Source organism: Drosophila rhopaloa, unplaced genomic scaffold (genome assembly GCF_018152115.1).
Source record: "Drosophila rhopaloa isolate 14029-0021.01 unplaced genomic scaffold, ASM1815211v1 contig_163, whole genome shotgun sequence".
In the NCBI taxonomy this organism is placed as follows: domain Eukaryota; kingdom Metazoa; phylum Arthropoda; class Insecta; order Diptera; family Drosophilidae; genus Drosophila; species Drosophila rhopaloa.
In genome coordinates this window covers 10,915,396-10,938,609 of record NW_025335043.1, presented here as the reverse complement: position 1 = coordinate 10,938,609, position 23,214 = coordinate 10,915,396, and the positions used below count along the sequence as shown (strand labels likewise).

At 39.1% G+C, this 23,214-nt stretch overlaps 1 protein-coding gene across 1 annotated transcript in view; it reads right to left on the bottom strand.

Moving 5' to 3' along the window:
• Positions 1–688: 688 nt before the first annotated feature.
• Positions 689–23,214, bottom strand: part of LOC108052839 (protein naked cuticle) — a 45,716-nt gene continuing 23,190 nt past the window's right edge. Inside the window, 6 exon segments of the mRNA XM_044458234.1 lie at positions 689–2,735; positions 3,045–3,238; positions 3,998–4,197; positions 4,200–4,361; positions 5,063–5,893; positions 8,289–8,776. Of these exon segments, the coding sequence (XP_044314169.1) occupies positions 1,903–2,735; positions 3,045–3,238; positions 3,998–4,197; positions 4,200–4,361; positions 5,063–5,893; positions 8,289–8,776 (2,708 nt within the window). The 3' untranslated portion in view covers positions 689–1,902.

Sequence of the window (23,214 nt, the reverse complement as noted above, 5' to 3'; positions counted from 1 at the left end):
GCTGTCCGCTCAAAAGATATGTTAAACACATACTTAGATTGATTAGGAAGAATACGGATATTTATCAAAAAATTTAAAAAAATATATTGAAAGATCGCTATTTTATTACAATTCAGACGCCTTAGCTGTTGAGAATGTTCCATGACCGGAAATTTTCGAATCAAATATAATATAATATTTAAAATTAAAGTACTCTGCTTTTTTGTAAACCATTTTTAGTGTAAAAAGGATAACTTGTATCCGGCAATGAGGTGTTTCTGATTCTATATAGTATAAAGATAATTCAGTGTTCTCCTGTATTCTGAGTTTCAGGAACGAAGTCGCACTTCTGTGTAATAGGTCAGGTATCAAAAAGTTTTGACCCTCAGATAGCCACTTCTTTCTCTTTTTACTGGTTGAGTTAGTCAAATTCATAGTAAGATATAGCAATCCGTTTGGTATTCTTCACACTTCTTTATTATATTTGAAAGTTTTTCCAAATGACTACTTACCAATGAAATTAAAAGCAGATTTAACTTCCCATTGCCTTTCACTCCCTGTTATGCATAAAAACTCATCTAATAAATTTCATTTTAGCAATTCAATAATTTATTTAGTATTTCTCATAAATTGTCTATATATATTTATATATATTTTTTTATTCATATGCAATTAATTAATATATTGTTTAATTGGAAATCAGTCTTTTTTATGTAAATAAGAGTTAAATGCATTTTGTTTTTGTGCTTGTTTCGTTTGATTTGATTGATTGATAGATTGGATTTGGATTGGTAACTCGATTGGTTCGACAGATGATGAAATTAAAAACAAGTTTAAAAATAATAATTGAACTACAATTTGTGCGTTTTGTGGTTGTTGTTGTGGTTTAGTAGTTAGTTGCATTGTTGCTTGTCTTGTTTTGGGGTTAGTGTTAGAAACTTAAAGTAGTATTTAAATTAATTGGCTTAGATAACATAAATATACACGATCGATAGTTAACTTAAAACTGGCGGCCATAGTTCCACAGTAATCATTTGTTGCTCTCTCTTTCTGTCTAAACACTTAAAAAGCGGCGCATAAAATTTTATATCATAGACAACAATTTGATTTAATAATTTGCACTAAACAATAGTTTTTCTCCCATTTAGTTTACACGTACACACACACAGCAACACAAAATGCTTGGGGCAACATGTTGCCAGCGTCCTCTGTTTCTGATAGTGATATGTGTGGCTGCAACATGTTGCTAGTTGATTAGATTAGCGAAGCGGCGATTCGATTGTTGCTAAGGCAAAAGGCGCATAATTTTTGTTTAATTTTCGATTTCTGCGTAAGCTGTAGAGGCTACATATATGACATATTTGCTGGGTTCAGCGGATCTCACAATGGGTTAAATCTTCAATGAGTTCAATGACCTCATCATGTTTGGTTCTGAAGATTTTCCCAAGCGTTGTTGGAGTAGTGAGTTTGGAATTGGTTAAATACTTTTTCTATAAGTTTTTACATATTCAGGAACTTTAAACTATTGTTTGATTACTTTTTTTATCTAATTTAAATTAGTTTGTTGGTTCTACATTACTTAAACGTTCAAAAGCATGGTCAAAATAAATATGCCCCCAGTTGATAGCATATTTTCGAACTGCAGTGGTCTCTCAAATATATAATAAAAATTGTAATTTCTTTTTATCAACAATACCTACACTTCAAATATATTTTTTACTAATCTAAATAATTTCTGATTATTCTGTTCCAAACTCACTCCTCCAACTCCACTTCTTGTGGCCCTAATATCGTTTTTCGAATATTTTCTTGGTTTTAAGTTGATGAATGCTTACTTTAAATTACAATTCGCGCTACATTAATCAATAGACTGAAACATAAGCAACATTCAAGTAGTGTATAGTGGTTCTCCCTCGACTTAGCCTAGACATCCAGCTGCTCCTTGAAGTGGTGATAGTGGTGGTGGATGTGCTCGTGCACATAGCGGTGGATCATGGAGCTGGAGGCACTGGTGTCCAGTTCCACCTCCACCTGCTCGCCCGACTCCTCCGCCTCCAGATTCGATTTGCCACCATTGGTGACCGCCTCGGCCACAGCCTCGCCCACATCGTCGTTCAGATCGATGAGGGTATCGGTGCTGACCACCTTGCTCGGTGTGCTGGTCAACTGCGGACTGGGGGGCAGATCCTCCTCCTCGCTGGCCAGCAGGTGGGCACACTCCAAGGCATCGCCATAGATCTTCGAGCCCGCCGAACTTGAGTTCGAGGTCGGAGGTCGCGTCTCCATTTTGGACGAGTCCTTGTGATGATCCTGGAGCTTCTGATGTTGCTGCTTGTGCCGCTGGCGCCGCTGCTCCCGATCCTTCTGCTCCAGCTGCTCACTCAACTTGGCATAGATCAGATTGCCATAGTTCTTGTACTCCTTCTTCTGGCTCTTCTTCGGTATCGGCTGAACGGTGGCCACATTACTGGGCGTGGCCGGGGGCGAGTGGGCGGCTGCCCCGCCCCCACAGATGGTGGCATGCAGGAAGGAATCGTAGCCACATAGATTCAGCTTGTTGTGGGCCGTATTGTGCGTTTGCTGGGCGGCCAAAACGGCCGGATTAATGGCCAACTGTTGGTGGTAGATGGGTATGTGTGGTTGCGGATGCTCGTGGTGGTTGTTGCTGTGATGCTGCTGCTGCTGCGGCAAGTTTTGAGTCTGATTTGGCTGCAACCGTTGGATTTCCTGAGTAGGTTCTTGCTGGTGACTCATTCCTGCAAGAAAAATGAAGTAGAATGATTAGATGAAATGCCAATTGCAGGTCTATAAGTTCAGTTGTACTACTTTTTTTAAGAAGGTTATAAACTTTTAAAATATTTACAAAATATTTTATAACATATCATTGATCTACTTATCCACTGATCAATACATATTGGCAATCTCGTAACCAAAAAATGTGGGAATAACTAGGCTATCAGTTTATATGTTAATATAATAATTAAGTCGTAACCAATTTAGTGTATAGTATAAAAACGTAAAGTGTATAAGTCTTGAAAACAGTAATTCTTGTAACTAATACTCACCAATCATTTGCTGCGATTGTTGTTGTTGCGCGGTATAATTGTGGCTAAGCTGCTCTGCCGGTTGCCGCACCGGACTGTGGTTGGCAATTAATGTGGGTATTTTCGAGCCCGTATTGCAGCGTTGGCGTTGCTGTTGTTGTTGTTGTTGTTGTGCTGCCGGTTGCCGTATGGGACTCACATTGGCTTGGGGTTTTCTGAAAAATTGCAAGATATGCCCTTAATTAGTAGCTATTTCTTGGGTTTTTGAAGGGATTTTGTAAGTGAATTTTAGGATTTTAGGAGTCGCCATAAACTTAAAAATCCAAAATTGGAAATTATAAACGATGAGAACTGAACAAAATATTAATTGAATAAGTAAAAAATATATATATAAATGTCTAAGGACATGCGTATGTCGGAGTGATAATTCTTTGTAGGCTAGTTTACTGTTGAAGGAGAAAGTAAGCAGAGTATGAAGCATGGACCTACTTTTTTTTCGCAGATTACCCTAAAGACAATGGAGAGCTGCACAAAAACATTTGATTAATTTAATATAAAATGAACAAAATAATATTATTTTAACAGCTTTGATTCAGCAAATTTAACTCTTGTTGTACATTGATTTTGTAAAACAAATATGGAATGTAAAAGACATTTAATTTTATTTGTAAGTTAATACATTTGAAAAGAAAACGATTTTCACCTATTGCAATTAATTAAAAATAAGTTCAAAATAAATTTAAGTAAATAAACTGTGTGAGCTTTTTCTCTTTTCTATAGGTAAATAACTTTTGGCCTAGTCCTATTTTCCGCAGTGGTTTTTGGAAATCGTGCTGATTTCCCTCTTGCAATTGTTTCTTGGGAAATGCCAAACCGCTGCCATGAACATTTGGTTGACTTTTCTAGCCTCATTTCAGTTCACTCCGCTCATAATCATTGTGGACTTGGGGTGGATTCATCGCGAATTGGCTTACCCATTCAGCTGAAAACACAGGCGATTCTTCTCCATGCTCTCCCTGATGATGCTAATTAAATCGTTGCGATTGAGCGCAGATTTCCAGCACTCGGCCGATTTCCGTTGCTGCTGATGCTGCTGGTGGTTGAGGGATTGGGGGCGTGGCTGGCGCAGCTGCACACCATCGAGCATCAGATCGCCTCCGCCACCACCCCCTGTGGTGGTGGTGACCCCGATGCGCTCTTGTGGTTCAGCGGTTGGGGGGGCGTGGCAGCTGCCTGACCCACCGGTGGTTGCTGTGGCTGCAGATGGCGATTCTGCCAGCCGGAATCGTTGCCCACTGAGAGGCTACGCTGCCGCGTTTCGAGGCAATGATCCTGATACTGATTGATGACGATGAGTTAACCAAAAATAAAAGGAAATAAAATTAAATTATAATAACGAAAACAATAAAGCATGTATGTTGAACGCATGTGGTAAGCAACAAAAGTGTATAACAAAAACAAAAGGCGACATATTTTCTTGGGGACTCGGTTCAGTTTTGGAACTGCTGCCAGGACAATAATGCTGTTTACTATTGAAGTTTTTTGGGCATTTTAAATTTTAACTAAAAACTTTTTATAATGCCTAATACTTCCTTTCTGATCTAAACTAATGCATGATTAATCACAGCTTAAAGAAAGCTATTCATTTGCTGTAAGTATATTGACGTTTGTTCTCAGACCGAAAATCAATTGAGTTAACTTAAGCCAAACATTTCAATAAGGGTATTTTTGGCATCAAATAAAGGCAAATATAATATAAATGATTAATACCAATATAAAATAATAGTAACATTGGAATATGAATTTATATAATATATGTTCAAATAGACTATACAACTAGTGTCCTTTCTCTTTCTCTTTTACTTTAATTTTTTTTCATTCGAGTATTAATAATTGATTTTAGTTTAATTGTATTAAATGTCCCTACTTATTTATTTATACCATGCATAATTTTACTTGTGTTAAGCTGGCAGCAGTTTTAGTTTCGATTAATATTTGATTTGTTTTTGCCATGATTTCGTTTGTTACCTTGTGCCTACCTTTTGTTTGCGCGCCCTCCGCAACATCTTGACCCGCTGGGTGGCCTGCTTCATGTAGATGTCCTGCTGCCGGAGTTGGTGGTGCTGGTGGTGCTGGCGGTGCGAGGGGCAGTCGACCTGGTCGCTCTCCGGCTTGCAGCACTTGAGATTCAGCATATTCTCGTAGGTATTGTGGCCATTGTCCGGCGTGTTCTGCTCCGCGCAGCACTGCTCCGCCCGGGAATTGTTCTTCTGGCTGTGGTGGTACCTGGTGGCCTGCGTGGCCTGGTGGTGATGGCTCCTTCCGCCCGTTTTGGCCCCACTTCCGCTGGGCTGGTCGGTGGTGGCCGGAGCTGTGGTCGTGCCCTTCTCTTTTTCGCTGTTGCTGTCATCGTCCTCGTCATCGGACTTAATCAGTTTGCGCGGTCGATAGCGATGCTGGCGGCGGTTGCCGGCGGATGTCGTTAGCGCCGTCGCTCCGGAGGACAACACTCCTGCCCCAACCAAGGGTTTCGACATGGCCGCCAGGCCCGTGGGCAACTTCTTCAGTTTGCTGGCATGGCTGCTGCTGAATCCGGTTGGCACTGAAACGGGAACACCGGGCACCGGCACCACTGGCTGCGATTTCGATTTGCCCTCGGGACTGACGGTGAGCCGCACGTTGATTGTCTTGCTGCCGCAGTGGGGCACCACCACCGACTTGCCAATGGACTCGTATATGGTGTACACAATGCCCACGATGTCGTCCTTTGTTATCTTGCCATGGTGCCCGTCCAAATCGTAGAACGTGAACGAGAACTGCAGCGGCTGCGATGACTTGCCACCCTCCACGGACACGTCGCAGGTGAATTCCTGTTTTTGAGGGCGAACAAAACAAATGCGGAATGAGTGATGGCTTCAGACTGAATTTGATTTAAATCAAGTGAGCAAATAAACATTCTTCAGTAATTGAGTTTTCCCAAGGGCTGTTCGAGAGTTGCTCTAACATTGCATTAATTAAAGGCCCTTGTTCAATATGAATTTCTAACTAACACCTTTAAACTCACTTCAGTAAGTCTACAATTCACTTGTATTTTTGATAATTTATTTAGAAACATATTCCTTTATTACATTTAATTCAGGACATAAAAGATGCCTTAGTTAAATAACACTTTTTATGTCTTTGTGTAAAAGAATAATATTTAATATTTGTTTAAAAAAGCTACAAATATGCTGCAAATATATCCTTTAGATGTTTGGCAAAACTAAACTTTAGATTAATTTGCTGAGATCTTTCAAAAATAACAAGAAAAATTTAATAGCTAATTGGTGTTCAAAGATAAACATTTAAAAAAATCTGTTTAATTACCTAAACAAATGTGTGAGCAATTTTTATAAATGGATGCTTTGTTTAGAGGGCTTAACAGAAAACTTTTAATGTGTTATAAATTGCCATGGCAACAAATTTAATCACCTCTCCAACACCTCAGACAAATAAATACCTTTTCGTTTAGAATTTTGCACAAACTCAAAGCCTCAAATTCCACCGAACTCAAATGTGTTGCAAAACTTTTGCCCACAAATTTTTGAGAACTACATAAGCCTGATGCACTGGCAAACTAACTAAAAATAAACAAAAAATCCTGCTAATAAACTTTGGAGCATAAAAATTGCACAGCAAATTTCATGTCCGACCCGAAAGTATGCAACACTTTTTGCAAATGCAACATGTTGGTTGGGATCCCAAATTGGGATGCTGATGCTAGATGGCAAAAAAGGAGCAGAAACTAAAGCCACAGCCAGTCGCCACTGAAAATAAACAATAGGGAGCATCCCAAGACCACTAAAACCAGTCGAAAATTGTGGCCATAATTTGACTAAATATTTAATTTGCTCCTGCAGAAGCAGCCACGTCAACTCTGCAGGAGGCAAAAACTGAAGGGGGGAAGAGGGGAGGAGGAACCATTACCATTGATAAAGTGGCAGAAAGCAGCATCCCGGTGCTAAATTTCCACTCCGCACTCGGCTGCCCCACAGTCGCATACAAATAAATATAATTTCCTTTGCTGCCGCTGCTTGGCTTGTAGATTTTTAATTGCCCCTGAGTGCTTTTCGTGTTTGTTGTTTTGCTGTTAATGGTTTTTATTGAATTTTAATGTTTTGATATTTTTTTGGCGAAACGGGCACAAGTAGAAACAGCGTCCGAAACAGAGAATGCTCGTCCGCAGTGGGTGGTAATGGAAAATTGCCGGCGCCCTTGTGTTAATGAAATATTTTTTCCCACTTTTTTCGATTTTATATTCGTGGATGGGTGGGTGGTTGGTTGGTTGGAACAACAAATGAAGCCGAAACTGAGGCCATTGCGGTGAGCGAGCAGCCATTGAAATTTTAATTAAAAGCACATTGAAATGTTGAGTTTATGGGCGATGTGTGATGCGCCCAGTGGGCCATGAATTATGGCCAGGAATCGTGGCCAGGGGGTGGCTAACACGGTAATAACAGCCAGCGAGTTGATTAAACTTGACCAAACACCTGGCTGGGGGTCAGAAAAGCCAGCAAATGGAAAACCAAACATCATTTAATTTATCACCTTGTATTTATAAGCAAAGCGATTGTTGGCTAATTAAAAAGAATCGGGCATACGGGCTATGAATACTCTAGGATCTTGGTAAACAAAAAGTATAGAAATATTCCAAATTTAAAATCCTAGCTACTATGTATTTGTTAGTGATTTAATTTATACTTCTTTGCATAATAAAAAAGTGACTATTCAATATTTTTTAATAATGAAATAAACAAAATTTTACAATAAATGTTTTTTGAAATCCAAATTGTATATTTCCATTAATTCACAGGACTTAACATTGTTGCTCACATTACTATCTCAGTAGCTATTAAACTGAACCTTTTCCATTTAATTAAATCATAATTTCTGCTAAATGTAATTTAAATTGGCTTGGTGTCAAAACAACTATTAATAATATTAAATTGCAAGCTTCGCCCAAACTCTGAACTACCCTTTGAAAGTGCACAGCAATTAATGGCTCCATAAACATTTGTGTTATGAAACGATGAAAACAAGACAAATCCAATCCATAAATTCATTAATAAATGAATGCAAATTGAAATCGGAATGGACTATTAAAACGAATGTTTATGGGGGCTTGGAAGATGGGATTTGATTGTGCCCATTTGGACTGTGGGATAATTCATAGGGAACCGACAACCGGCAAGGAGCACTGGTAATTTGGGTAATAATTCAACTCACCTCCAGCCGGATGCGCTCCTCTTTGTGGTGGTGCAGGTGACGTGAGTGGGCGTGGTTGCCGTGTGGCTGTTGCATGGAGGCAGCGGCAGCGGCATCCACCACATCCTCATCCTGGGGCAGGTGGTGCTGCATATTCGAGTATTTGCCGTGCCTTCCGTTGGAAGTGCTGCTGATTCGCAGATGTTTGCTGTGGCTGCCACCGCTGCTCATGTCCTGCGGATGTGCCGACTGCGAAGGATTGTGATTGTGCCGGCCGGAGTGGTGGTGGGGATTCGTCTGGTGGTGCTGGTGCGACGAGGACTGATGCTTGCTGGCCGCACTGGAGGCATTGCCCGGCGGCGTGGTGATTATATTCACCATCGGCGATCGCAGTTGGATATTGTTGTCACGTTCGCTGACCAGTAGCAAATCGGGCGGGGCACTGCAGGAGGAGGAGGCGCGCACCTGGTGGTACATCAGCTCTTCGGAGTCTGTGGTGCATTCCTGGACTGCAACGATAGGAAGGGTGGTGGGACACTTTTAATTAAAATGCAAAGTGGCATGAAATTGGCGGCATAAAAACACTGCCCGAACCTGCGCCCCTTTGGGCCATCTAATCCCCCTGGCTTTTGTCGGCTTTTCTGTGCACTGTGGCAAAGTGTCTCCCATATTTTTCAAATTAAAATAAGTAGCTATCATTTGTCACACAGTTAAAAAAAATACACTTAAAAGTACACATACAAAATATTGTATTGCCATTAGCACATTATTGTGCTCCAATTTAGTTAATAATTAAACAGTTTTAACACATCATTTAAGATAAATCTATTTTTTTAACTCATCAAAAGTAATTAAGAACAAATGACTAGCAAATAATACTTTATTTCCCTCCAATTTCTACAAAAAAAAAATATAGTTTAAGTCACATTTATAATAGTACACATACAAGAAATTAATCTTTAATCTAATTTTATAACAGTTTTATGTGTTCATGCAATCAAAGCTAACATACAACAAATTATGCTTTTCCGTATTCAAAAGTTTAATTAAAAAATGTGCCAACTTTGTATTTAACCAATAAAATGGTATTGGATGAAATCAGTATGAAGTAATAAATTAGTCTTTTAAAATAGCAACAATCCCATTTAAGTTGTTTTGAAAGTACAAAAATCGAGTGTATATTTTCTTTCTCTGTGCGCCTTTCGCTGGCGTCTTGCAATTTATTTGCAATTTGCACAAAGCGCATTACAACAGCACAAAAAGTTTATGCCCCAACGCCAACACAAAGCGATGGCGACCAGGCGGCCAATGCCGATCTCTTTGAATCCCCTCGAGAAACTTGAAAGGCGACTGCTCGGAGAGCATTCCTAATTAATGACGTCGTCGTCGGCGGCGGCACTCAAAAGTTTTCTTTTCGTTTCGTTTCGGCATTTGTTTTTTGTGTTTGGATGGTTTCGGTTTTGTTTCTTTCATTTTTTAATTGAAATGGCTGCAGTATTATCTGGTCGGCTGTGGCCACACCGAGCGCTGAAAGCTGAGCCGGCAGATGAGCAGTCTACGGTCTGCGGTCGCTTTTGGCCCATTCATTACTCATTACTCATACGACGCGTGAACCGCACCAAAGCGAAGCGAATTCGACTGCAGCGACTGCACTGTTTGATGTTCAGTAATAATGCGAAAGCGGAATGTGTAATTTAAATATTTAGCGCATTTCAAATCTTTAAGAATTTACAGAAATGTTCTTATTTAACTTCTCTTCGGATGGAAAAATACAAATTATCAGAATAATTTGAATAAGCATATCGATGTGCCCTGTTTAATTTGTTATTGTTGGAACATAAATTACTGGGAATTATTTTATTGAAAACTGGTAGTCAATACTCTGTTTAATACAAGTGGCCAAATACATAAATCTATCTGTCAATAAAGCTCAATTAATTTACTCATTCATTGAGCACTTTATAGATAACACCATTAGGAGGGATACTTAATTACCTTAATCCCTATGAATATTTGCTACATAATTATTTGACTTCGTCTTTTATTTTATTTATTTTATTTATTTTATAACATTTTCATCTTTTCATATCCTTTTTCTTAGAAAGTCCCAGTTTCCACACAGCACAATAAAATTAATTTAAGAAGTGAATCACCCTGCTGCAGCACAATCCCCACTTGACACATAAATCCCATTCACACTAGCCTCATTCGAAGCCCTTTTCTGGAGTAATTCACTCCAGTAACTCTACTCTAAGTTCTTTTGCCGCACTATCCATTCGGGGTTCCATTGTATCTGCTTCATTTTAATTAATTAGCGCGCTTAAAAAACGAAGGGGGAACGAAGGAAAATTTCCACTTCTCGCCTGCTGACCCAAATTTGCGGTTTAGTCCGCTTTCTACGCGCATTTTTCCATTTTCCATTTCTCATTTTTCATTTCGCTTTTCATTTTTTATTTGCGCGAGCCACGTCCTTGCCAAGGACCCCGCCCATTTGAGTTGAGCCCAGGACATGGCTTTTAATTGCATGAACATTATGCAAGCAAAGCAGTCCCAAGTCTCCATTTTGTATACTTTGTTGGTTGCTTTTCCTTTTGCCTTTGTTGTTATTCCCCAGCAGTAGAGGAGATTCCGAAAAGAGTTGCTGAGGTGGCGACAATTGAAGACAATTAGCCAAAGTGCTTGGGAAATGAGCTAGTCGTTGAGTCCTGCCAAGTACTAGAAGTGTTTACACTGCAGTGTAGGTGGGAAAATAATGAAAATAATGGAGCGAGTTGACCCAGTTATTATTTGTCTAGCTAAAATTGTAGGCCGACTGCCAGGAAATCTAGCCATTGTCCAAAAAAAAGTGGGTCTTAATATAAAATAATCTAGTATAATCTTATATAAACCAATATTGGAAGAAGAAAATGTAAGAAACATTAGTTTTTTAATTAAAATGGTATATAAAAGTAATAATTAAAATCGTAATTTTAACTGAAAATTTAACAGATGTCTAAGTTGTTCTCCATTTTCCGTAGGCGCCAAGGCTATTCGAAATCAAAAGTTGTCAAATGCCACCTGCTTTCTAAGCGCTCAACAGATTATTTTGTAAATTCGTGTTTTATTACGGACAATTTATAACGTTTTCATCCAATTTATGCGCATTTTTGATTTGCACTATAAAGCCCAGCCAGCCACAAGCACACTAATTAATTATGCAAATCTCAGGTGGACAACTTTTATCTACAGCATCAGCGGCACCAGTGACTTGATAACACAAAAATTACACAGCATAAAAAATCGAGATAAACGTATAGACATAGATATGTTAATGAACATTATCTGAACTAAGGGCCTAAGACGATCCCACGACTGAATTCCAATGGAGTCGCAAGACCAAGGGATCTCGGCACACATTACTCATCCGCCACGTAGGCTGCATTCAATTTGGTTGTTTTTTCTTTTGATAGATAAGCCGCAGGCCGTGACGCTCCATTTATCATAGAAAATTCATGAAGCTGCGGCCGCCCATTTCGACACTGTGACCTCACCTTTCAGGTAATTCGGAGCCCTTGGGTTTGGCCTCAGACTGTCCAAAAAGTATCTGAGCGATTGAAGTGGTCCGTGCTGCCCGAGCTAATCATTTTCATTCCGTCTGCCCTACGCACACATTACGCAAATGCACAAATTCAATTCATTATGCCCGCAGGCTTAGGCCCAAAATTGGAGCCTCGAGGTGCGGTTTCTTGGGTTCCCTAGGTTTCTCAGGGCGGGGCCCATCACAGCTCAAATTCAACTGAAGTTGACGGCTGAGGCTTTCACTGGCTCACAATGGAGGTTTTTCATCTTGTTTACCTTTCAAATTGAAGATGTAGCTAAAAATATTTAAATTTAAAAAAACCTAATACATTACTATATAGACTCTTTTTGCAAATTTTGATACCCTTTCTTTCATGAAAATTAAACACTTCGGACTAGCTTTCTTCAAAGTAACGTTGCTTATATAAAATTTAACATTTTTAGATCCAAATATTATATCTTAATTAAAAAATGTTTACAAATTCAAGTTATTTTCAACTTAATATATTTAACATATAATACAATAGTCATTAATTAAGGATTTCTGCAAAATGTTTAGGATCTGATAAATATCTAGTACGCTATTTGAAAGACTTAAAAGTGGTACATCCACCAATATTCTATAGTGCTTCCCCTGCAATAGAAATACTTCCAACAGACAATTCTCATGAAACATGATACTGTAAATTCCCTTTGTAGGTCATCGGCAAGTCACGTATGCCTTTGGCTCCCGGCATTCGCCATTCAATTTGCGCCTATATCTGCTTGGAGTGGCTTAGGCCAAAGTTAATTTGCAAGGCGGCATGTTTCATATCAGACGCCAAAATGCTTTCTTGATGACTCAACAACAACAGCAACAACAAGTTGATTCCCATTGTGTCGGCCACTTGAGAGCAAAACATGTTCTTTTGGTTTATCTTGGCGCCACGATCGTCGGCAAAGGCCGCGGTATTTGCTAAAAAAAAAAAACAAAAAGACGCTGAAAAAACTGAAAGAAACACAAAGGCGATAATTAAACGCAAAACAAAGCGGCCGAGAACAGAAAAAAAATCGGAAAGTCAAAGATCCCAGGCACATCAAGCGGTCGACCTTTAATTAGAAAAGGTGTACAAGCCGAGTAACAAAAAACAAACAAACAATCTCCAAGAGAATTAAACTAAGATAATCCAAGAAACCACATTAGAGTTTAGAGAATGGAAGTTTGTACGAATTGTAGCTAGATATTAAGACATTTCTAACAAGCTAAAAAATATAAAATATATGTAAGGTAGTAACTAAATAATAAACTTTAAGTCCAACTACGAGAGCCGCTGGGCAATATTATTTATTAGGCAGGTGATGTGCCAACATGGCCAGGGCAAAAGAATTCGTAAAAGAAAAGATATAAACCAAAGATAAAACTTCATAATTGCGTCTGTGTGGCCAAGCAGAAAACCGAGGGAAAAGGCAGCCAAATAAAGTGAAAAACAAAAAGTGGCTGCTCCGAGTAGTTGTGGCCAGATAGCTCGTATCTGGCATGTAAGTGTTAATGAAGTTAAGTGTTTTTGACGCGAACGACCGGCAATAACCAAAGCAACAAACAATTAATGAGAAGTCGCATACCATCTAGCCAAGCGAGTGGCGAGAAAAAAATGTTCGGCCCTCTATGATAAAGATCAACAAATGCCAAAAAAAAAGGAATACCCAGAAACAAGAGAAAAATGTGGGCATCCGGAGATAGAAAAAAAATATACAGAGAAACAGTCCAGAAAAAATGTTTAAATTAAGCTAACACAAGGCAAAAAGTGGCTTTACACAAAGCTAAAGCTTACTTAATTACCTTTCAAAAGACAAAACATAACTAGATTCACAGGAAGACATTTTAAAATATTTTATTTAAATTTATCAGACAATTATAAGCTTTCACCCCAATTCATATATAAATACGCAAGTTATTTTGGTCTTATTACGCCAGTCTTAATCATCCGCCTGATCACAATTCGATCACTGGATCAGACCAACTCAAGTGCTTTTCAATTTGTGTTTTATACTCAACGTCTATTTTTTTATAATATTTTTTTGACACTTGAAAATTTACAACCACAATTTGGCATGGCACTTATCGAGCCGGGGCAATAAGACCGGCAAAAATCAAACGAGTCCTAAAAAATTATTTCCTATCAGCCAAAGAAATCTGCCTCAATTTTTGTTACCTACTTTTATTTTGTTTTTGTATTGCGTTTTGTTTTTCTTTATTTTTACCGGCACCATTCACGGCCCGAAATCTTATCAGGGGGAATGCTTGCTAAATACCAGTAGCAATTATTTCGAGGGGGAGCGAAGTGAGGGTCTGAATGGAAAGGGGGGGCAACTGGGGAACCGGGTCTGGTAACGTTTAATTAAACGCCGATAATCGATGCGCCTACCCAAACAGTTACACGATGGACTCCCCGGACTTATCAGTTTTTACTGAAGTTCACGGCAAAATAGTGACGATGCAGGCAATCTTTGGAGTTGCCCAGAATGAAGGGCTATTTGCGGATGGATAATGCATTTGTTTTCTGCCCCGATTGGTCGGCATTTTTATAACTTTTCTTTAATGTCACAAATCAAGTGAAACAAATGCCGACAACGACAGCGTCAGACTTCGACATCGACATCGAACAGATCGAGCGTGCCTTTTGTCCGATACATATAGCCCAAGCCGTGCCATACAAAAGTAGTCCCTAAGCTCGGCGGCCCTCTTAACCCCTCTTGGCCGGCTCTTAACCCCCTGCTGCCCCAACCCGCACCCTTTTAGCTGAGCCCCAGCTCAGCGCGTGTCGGCAAAGTTGGGCTTGTTGGAGGCCTTCATCTCTGCCGCTCGCAACGTGTTCGGAAAACGGGTTTGCCGGGCATTTGTATCTGTTGGATTTTGTATCTCTAAAAGCCAGAGATGGGCATACCAAATTACATATGAAGTTGGCAAATGTTTCGAATGGAAATACTCTGTTGTGGTGGCTCAAATACTTTTTGGCCTCCTAAATTTGGCTCAAACTGAAATCCTTATAAGGCTTATGGTTTTGACTTCTTTGAAGATGCTCTAACTATAGATAGTATAACTATATATAGCTTAACTATAGTAGAGATGATTATACATATATGAGAGTGCCAAGTAATTTTGTTAGTCCAAAAACAAGTTTAATTTAATTTAATGTTTTAAAATTTCATTATGTGTTTTGTTTCCAAGAAATGTAGAACTTTTGTATTACAGTGGATATATGTTAAATATAATAATTAATATACCCTTTTAAAGGTTTTACTGTTGACTTAATTTAGGTCTTACTTAAATTTTAATACCAATAAACCTTAGAGCATGAGCCCATTGTTGTATCTTGGCCATATTTGTAATTTATGAACGTGTGTGCTAACTTGGCTCTGTCCCTCTCTATCTCCCTCTCTCTCTGTGTATATCTTTCTCCTTTTTTGTCTCCTGCTGCGGTTTATTTAAGTTTTGCGCCCAAGTTTGCTGCGGCTACACACAAACGGAAATTAATTACAAACAGCGCGCTTAAACTCGCCGCAGCAACAAAAGCAAAAACATCCAGTAAAATAAAAACAATAATGAATGAGCGGCATAATAAACGAAGGCTGTTGTTTTTGTTTCAGCTTCGCCTCGCCTTATGGGCAGATGCTGAACTGTTGTTGCTTTTGGCCATTAACTGAAAGGCGTTAATTTCCGACATAAGCAAATTATTCGCTGCCTTCATACCACTGTATCTAATTTTTTTGCTGGCGCCAATTTTCTGGAATTTTATCAACATTTTTTCGAATGTCGCCGGCAAAAAGTTTCCCATTCCCATGGCAGTTAGTTATGCGTACTCGTATTCGTATTCGCATTCGTACTCATTCTAGTTGTTGTTAAAGTTCGTGACTGTGTGTTTGTCAATCAAATGTCAATCAAACAATGCTCCAGTTTTCACGCTGTCAGGCTGTCTCAACCGTTGTTGTTGCCCAGTAATTTGATTGCTAAAGCGTAGAAGCTGCAGCGAATTGTATAAATATGCATGTACTTTGTATCAGAACAAGGCTGGCGACACTCGGAGTGTTCAGAGCTCAGAACTTTGAGACAGATGATAAGATACGTGGGGTGAGTGTCGTTTTCGGAGGGTCTCCCACATGAAGCTGCGAGGGTGGATTCAGAAGTAGAAAGGGGTAAGCCATAAAGTAATTTAAATCAATATTGTTTCCTTGATTTGCATTTCAACACTTGTCTAATTTAGATTTCTCTTTGAATTTAACTTGGCAGTAAAATTCCTAAAGGACTTTGTCTGAAAATAAATTAATATAAATCACAAACATTTCTAAATGACATGTGATAAACGTCTACCTTATCATTAAACTTTCTTATAGTAAAATCATTTGTTAATTGAAATTAGACAATGTTTCATTACATTTTTAATAATTTTGAGCATATAGGCTTAAAGGTTTCATAGTTCAATACAATTTATATGTCTGGTTTAGGCATTTATATAAACATTTTCCAAGTCTGCAGTACTTATTGCTCACAACTATCTCCTATTTACATGTTAGTATTACCCAAGTTCAACGCTGGTCAGCAAATCTTAAGTCTTGGCTGTCTAAATTCCTTTTGTCCAACTTGAACATTCTTTGCATTCAAAGTTTTTACCCTAAAGCTGTCACTCACGGTTCCGTAGGCCCCACTTCTGGCCCAAAGTGGCACCGAAAAAAACCCTCAAATATCATATGTCGCATATGCCTAGGCATTTACGTAAATTATTGTGCTGCTTTTTGTTTCGCTTTTGGTGTTGGCTCTTTGTAGCCGTTGACTGTTGGCCCTTTTTATGGTCATGTAAAAATTGCGAGACACTCACGACAGTCAGAGTGGACGGACAGTGAGCGGAGTGGGACAACATCTCAAGTTTTATGCGCTTTTATTATTACAAGGCGGCATCTTTTACGACCACCTGCAATGCCAAATGCCAGATAAGAGATAAAATTTGTATAAATAATTTAGTAAGAAATTTACGCACAATGCGCCTCGGTGGAGAGACAATAAAATTGTACAAATTATGAACTTGAGGCGTGTTTCGAATGAAACTCTCGCTTTCTGCCAGTGTCATATGCACTCGAACCGAAACTCGACAAAATACTTGAAAAATGATTATTATATACTCTCTTATTGTATTCCCTTCGCCATGATTCACACTCGAGCTCACACGAGAAGACACTTCAAAAGCCTTCGCAGTATTGTAATAATAAAATATATACACAGAACTGAATTATTATGCTTCTTTCAACTTTTGCGCCTAATTCACACTTTGTCCTCTGCTTTTACAACATTCTGGTTGTGTGTGAAAATTTTATGTATTGCCTTTAGCAGCATCATCAAAATGGTGGAATGGGGAAGAAGATTTCCCCTATCCGCCAGAAGAAGACATCAATATGAAATTTCTGTCACGTTTTCTAATGTGCTGGGGAGGGGGGAACTGTGGGGGCCATGATGCGTTGCCCGCGGGCAGTGGCGTGGCTTAAAAGGGGGCCTGGAAAATATTTATGGTTTCCCTTTCCCCCCAAGCAAACACATGCGATCTGTAATTTCGGTGTGAAAATTGAAAATGGTTTCAGCATTTGCCGGAGGAAGGAGGAATATATGAGTATGCCCTTAGGCTCAGGGGAAATACAAATTTAAATAATGGAATAACTTAAAAAATGGCATAGCTAAGCACACATATCTTAAGGCGAATTAAAAGTGAATTTATTTCAGATACATACAAGTGAGGAAAAGAACTGAAGGTAGTTTTTCACATATATTTATAAATAAACTATAACTTTATTTCAATTTCTATTCATTGTTAAATAACAATTTATTGGTGCGTTAATAATGAAATGAGTTGCAACAAATGTGAAACATTTATGAACATATGTTTAATATACACCAACTTTACTTTATTTGTTTTAAAGCGCTTTAAATTATATACAAACTACGAGTACCATCTCATTTTTCTTTGCTCTTTCCACACTTCACTTGCACTTCATCTGTCGAACATTATTCATCGCCACGTAGAATATTATTTTCTATCATATTTCAATAAGAACATCAATCATCAACCCCCCTCCTTCCTACGCCACTGGCCGGGCTCTCTATCATTTGCAGCCATCAATGTTTTTATGTTATGTTATGTTATGCCATGTGCTATTACTTTGGCATTGGCGAGCACCCTACAGCTCCGGCACCTCCAACAAGCCATTAAACGGACCCACACACCGATAGACGGCAGATACATCTCACAGATACACAGCTCAGATACTCAGATACATTCTCATCCCAATCTCACAGAGCCACGCATGACTATAAAGTATATTTTAGCATGTCAAGCGTTGCGCATCCGCTTTGATGTTTATTTGACAGTTTTTATAGCGGCTTTTATCTGCCAACTACTTGGCCATGTCTCCGCCACCGACCACCGGCCCCGCCCCTTCTCCCTCTCCCGCCTCCTTTTATCTCCCTTTAAGTTGGTTGGCTAAAAACAACAATTTGGCCCGCTGCTTCTGTTTTGTTTTTACTTATTTCTTTTTTTTTTTTGCCAACAAGAATGCTTTGAAGATTTATATTTTGTTTTTGTTTGCGTTCGTTGTTGTCTCGGCTTTGACTTTGAGAGCCCAGAATGCGTCACACGCATAAATTGTTAATTCATTTTCGGCTGCTTGGAGAGCATTGGATGAAACAAAAACAAAAGGAAAGAACCTCACTGGGAACAACAACTCGATTGCCCACGCAGCCGGCCAACTCATTCAGTAATTTCTTGGCTGTATCTTGTGGCGGATAAATGCATCTCAAGTGCATGCGGCCTAGATATTTCAACACACACGCTCTCTTCGTATCTCTTGGATACTCTTTTTATACCCTTGCAGAGGGTATTATAATTTTGGTCAAAAGTGTGCAACGCAGTGAAGGAGACATCTCCGACCCTATAAAGTATATATATTCTTGATCAGGATCACCTCCTGAGTTGATATAGCCATGTCTGTCTGTCCGTCTGTCCGTCTGTCTGTCCGTCTGTCTGTCCGTCTGTCTGTCCGTCTGTCTGTTTCTACGCGAACTAGTCTCTCAGTTTTAAAGATATCGAATTGAAACTTTGCACACACCCTTCTTTCCTTTGCACGCAGTATATAAGTCGGAACGGCCGGGATCGGCCGACTATATCCTATAGCTGCCATATAACTGAACGATCGGAAATGCCATAACTTTGGTGTTTGTAAAGTTAGGAAGTTGGGATTTGCTATGGGTTTTGTATTTGGCTAATCAATCCGACATGCCGAATTTCATAAGGATCGGCCGACTATATCCTATAGCTTCCATATAACTGATTGATCGGAAATGCCATAACTTTGGTGTTTGTAAAGTTAGAATGTTGGGATTTTCTATGGGTTTTATATTTGGCTAATCAATCCGACATGCCGAATTTCATAAGGATCGGCCGACTATATCCTATAGCTGCCATATAACTGATTGATCGGAAATGCCATAACTTTGGTGTTTGTAAAGTTAGGAAGTCGGCATTTTCTATGGGTGTTATATTTGGCCAGCCAATCCGACCTACCAAATTTCATAAGGATCGGCCGATTATATCCTATAGCTGACATATAACTGAACGATTGGAAATGTCATAACTTTGGTGTTTTTAAAGTTAGGAAGTTGGGATTTTTTATGAGTATTATGAATAATTTTGGAGAATATAATTTACAGAGTATTCTGCAAGGGTATATCAACTTCGGCTCCGCCCGAAGTTAGCTTTCCTTTCTTGTTTTATTTTCGGTTTGTTTCACTGCCGCCTTATAAAGATATTCACTGTGTTACCCATTATAATTTGTATACTTTTTGGTTCAATCACATCTGTTTCTCTTATTATTTGTTATTCTATTTGTTATTCTCTCAAGTATGAACATTTGATTCTATTTTTTCGTTTAAGGCTTTTACAAGGAAAGAATTAAAATAAGAGTATTTGTTTAAATTGAATTGTACATTTGAAAACAAAGATATACTATTTTGTAGAAGTGCAAAATTATTAAAAAATCATATTTCAGTTTTCCTTAACTGGTTTTTAGTAACTTGCAACTACAAAAACAAACCATAAGAGAAGTCTTATATTCTCTTAAATAGTTCCCCCAATTTTTTAGTCAGATTTTTGAAGTATTCCACATATTTTCATACTGTTTATGGTGTTTTTATAGCTACTGTGCCAAGAACGAAGTCGACGCCTCGGCATCGGCGACAAATTCCGTGTTTCTACCCCGCCTTCGGTTTTGGCTCTGAAGTTTCTGCCACTTTCGTGGGCCAACTGTGGGCGGTCCCCTCTGCCACAATTTGTTTGCACAATTACCTCAAACACAAACAGACAGACACACAGCCAAAATGCGAACAATTTTTGTGCAAACGGCGGCAAATTAAGTTTCTGCACATAAAGTCGGGAATGGATATTGGATTCACCCCACCACTTCCCTCCAAAAGAGGGAAAAAAAAAGCTGGCGACCATTTGGCTAAATATTTAATGAAAATATGCGCATTTACCAGGCATACGACTTTGGCTTTGTCTTTCGATTGCAATTACATTACGCCGTCCAGACCAACAATAACAGAAATTGCGTATACGCCACGTAGCGCCAAGGATATTTGCGCAACTCAACTGTTTGTGGATTATTCATGCAATGTCCAGGACAATTTCATTATTTTAAAATCAACAAGGATTTGCATAAGCTGATTGCATCCGGTCGTTCTCCACACCCCATCTATTATTAATATTCTTTAAGTAAACAAGCAAAAACTTTTATTAAATCAAGTTTTTTTTTTTGGGCTTTTTCCGAATAAGAAACTTTTGGTCATAAAATAGTTTTATTGCCCTGGCTCTTAGAATTGTCGCCATTCTTAGTAAGCCACTTGCCACTATAATTAACTATTTTTCGTCAGTGCCACAAACAATCTTGAGCCAGAGGGCTTAAGTGGGCTCCTTGGGTCCTGAGAAGTTCAGACGTGTGCGACGTTCGCGAGAGTTAATGTGAAGTTTCGTTGAGTAGCCTGAACTATGTGACAAAGTTGAAATAAAACAGGGTGGGTTAACCGAAAGTTGAGAAAGGGATTTCAGTTTCAAATAAAATATTTTTAAAAGGAAACAAAAGCAGATGTCATTTTTAACCGAATGAAAAATTTCCTTTCTTTCCTGAAGTTAGTTTTCTATCATAATTTGCATTAATTTTAAATCGTTTACTTTCTCATTTGTCTTATATATATTTAAAAAAATCTTTAACAGGGTTTTTCTCACATTGAAAGTCTGATATTTTACACAATTAAGTCCTTAAAATTGAACTGAACTAGGCTTAGAACTAAATTTAAGTCCAACAAAAGTTTAAGCTCTTCTCCTTATTTCCTCAGAAATCCAATACGTTTTTCGCGATGAAGTTTTGATTATCCCTTCCCAACTTATGCAATTTTTCCCGCCAAGGAGCGGACATGCATTTAGGTTATCCTATGCCCCCAGGAAAACGCCCCTGGATCTCCTCTTCTCCTACCACAATTTGCCCTCACTCGACTCTTCGGGCCTGGTTGACTTGACTTGACTTGGCCTGGTCTGTGTGGGCCTGAATTTTTGTTGCCTTTTGCCTGTCGTTTGTTTACTTTTCATATGACAAAGTCAACCGACATCGTTGTCGGCAACTTCTTGGTAACTTTTTGTTTCTTCTGTAGTCTTTTTTTTCGTATTTCAAACAACAAATACTCCGCACGCAGCACGTTCTCCAGTCGAGTTTGTCGGTTGTCGCTGCACGTAGCATATTTAAAAAATAAAAAGACTGGGAGAAGGAAACAAAAAGCCTCCAGATTTACGTACTTGGAACTTGGCAGTCGCACATGCGAGACTCTGACTGAGATTCGACTGCGGGAAAGAGGAGTTTTGGGGGGCCGGGGATTGGGGATCGGGAATCGCAGTCAGAATCATATGTGGGCTCTGACAAGGGGCTACCGTTTGGCCGCTGGAGGTTTTCTTTTTGTGTGCTTTTTTCCAGTTCTTTTCTTTTTGCGGCTTGTCGGCAAAAAAAAAAAACCAGTAGCCAAGTGGCAGCGGCAACAGAACAGCCCAAAACTTGCAGGCAGGCTCCATGCCACGTTGCACTCGAGTGAATGCCAAAAAGTTGAGGTTTGTTACTCGTTATACTCTGGCACTTGAGGGGTCTATCAATTATGGAGTGGCCAAAAAGTTCTAAGGAACCGGATGCTTTGGTTGACAATTTAGAAGAAGTTCTAGATGAAATTTTAAACATGTTCGTATCCACGCAAAATACTGATTTTTGGCTTTTAAAAAAATCCCAATACCGCCCTATCCAGTTAAATATTAAAATGTCTTATACTTTGCTAATTTTGTCCTTTTTAAATGATTCTAACGAACTTTTAGAACCGCTTAAATTTAAAAGATTTTATCATCAAGCTAGTTTATTAGAAACAGAAAACAATACAATGACTTTTTAAATACATATTTGTTGATCAACAATTTTCTAAAATGTAGAAAACAATTAAAAAAGCTATTGAAATCTGTATATAATAATATTCTAATGTTCACTCCTATTCAAAATATCCCAAGAGTATCTAAGCTTCGTTCTAGGCTCTAACTTCGGTTTACTTAATTTTATTATTCTTTTATGGAACAGAAGGGGCAGAGGCTGCAGATTGTTGTTGTCGCTGACCCTCCCCGCTTGAGGCCAAAATTAAACTGGCTTTTGGCCTGGCCAGCAAATATTTGTGGTTTGGCTTTGGGCTCCAAGCTCAAACCCAAACTCAATTCAAGTACGAAAGAGACCCTGTGCAGCATTCTCGGCTACAATTTGATTGCATTTTAACAAGGGGTTCGGTCCGGCCAATTTCTTCATCGTCTTTGGCTGCGATGCTGGGAAAACAATAAGCAGCATTTGAAAATTCAATTGTTATTGCTGGCTTTTCTTTCATCTCCATGGTCTGTTCTGTTCAGTTCTTGTTCTTTTCCTTACTGTTCCTCTTTCATCTACCCCGGCACACACAGTCTAAATTGTTTTCCATTATTTTTCTGACTCAGCAACTGGCAGACTGGAGAACCAGAATGGAGAATCAGAGAAAGGAGCGGCTCTTCATCAGCTTTTGATTGCTGTCCAGCTGCCTCTTGAATTTTTTCTGATTTGTCATTATATTTATGAGTTACAACTGCTGTCGCTGGCCATCCCCAGAGTTCTGTGGCCATAACATGATTTCCGTTTTAGGAGTTCTCCAGACTCTGCGGGCCAGCAATTAAGAGGACCGAGCACGACGACCACAACATCTTGAGCGGAAGTCATTTGGCTCCTCACCGTTCTCAAGTGGGGCTTTTGTAATTGATTTTCTTGTTCCACT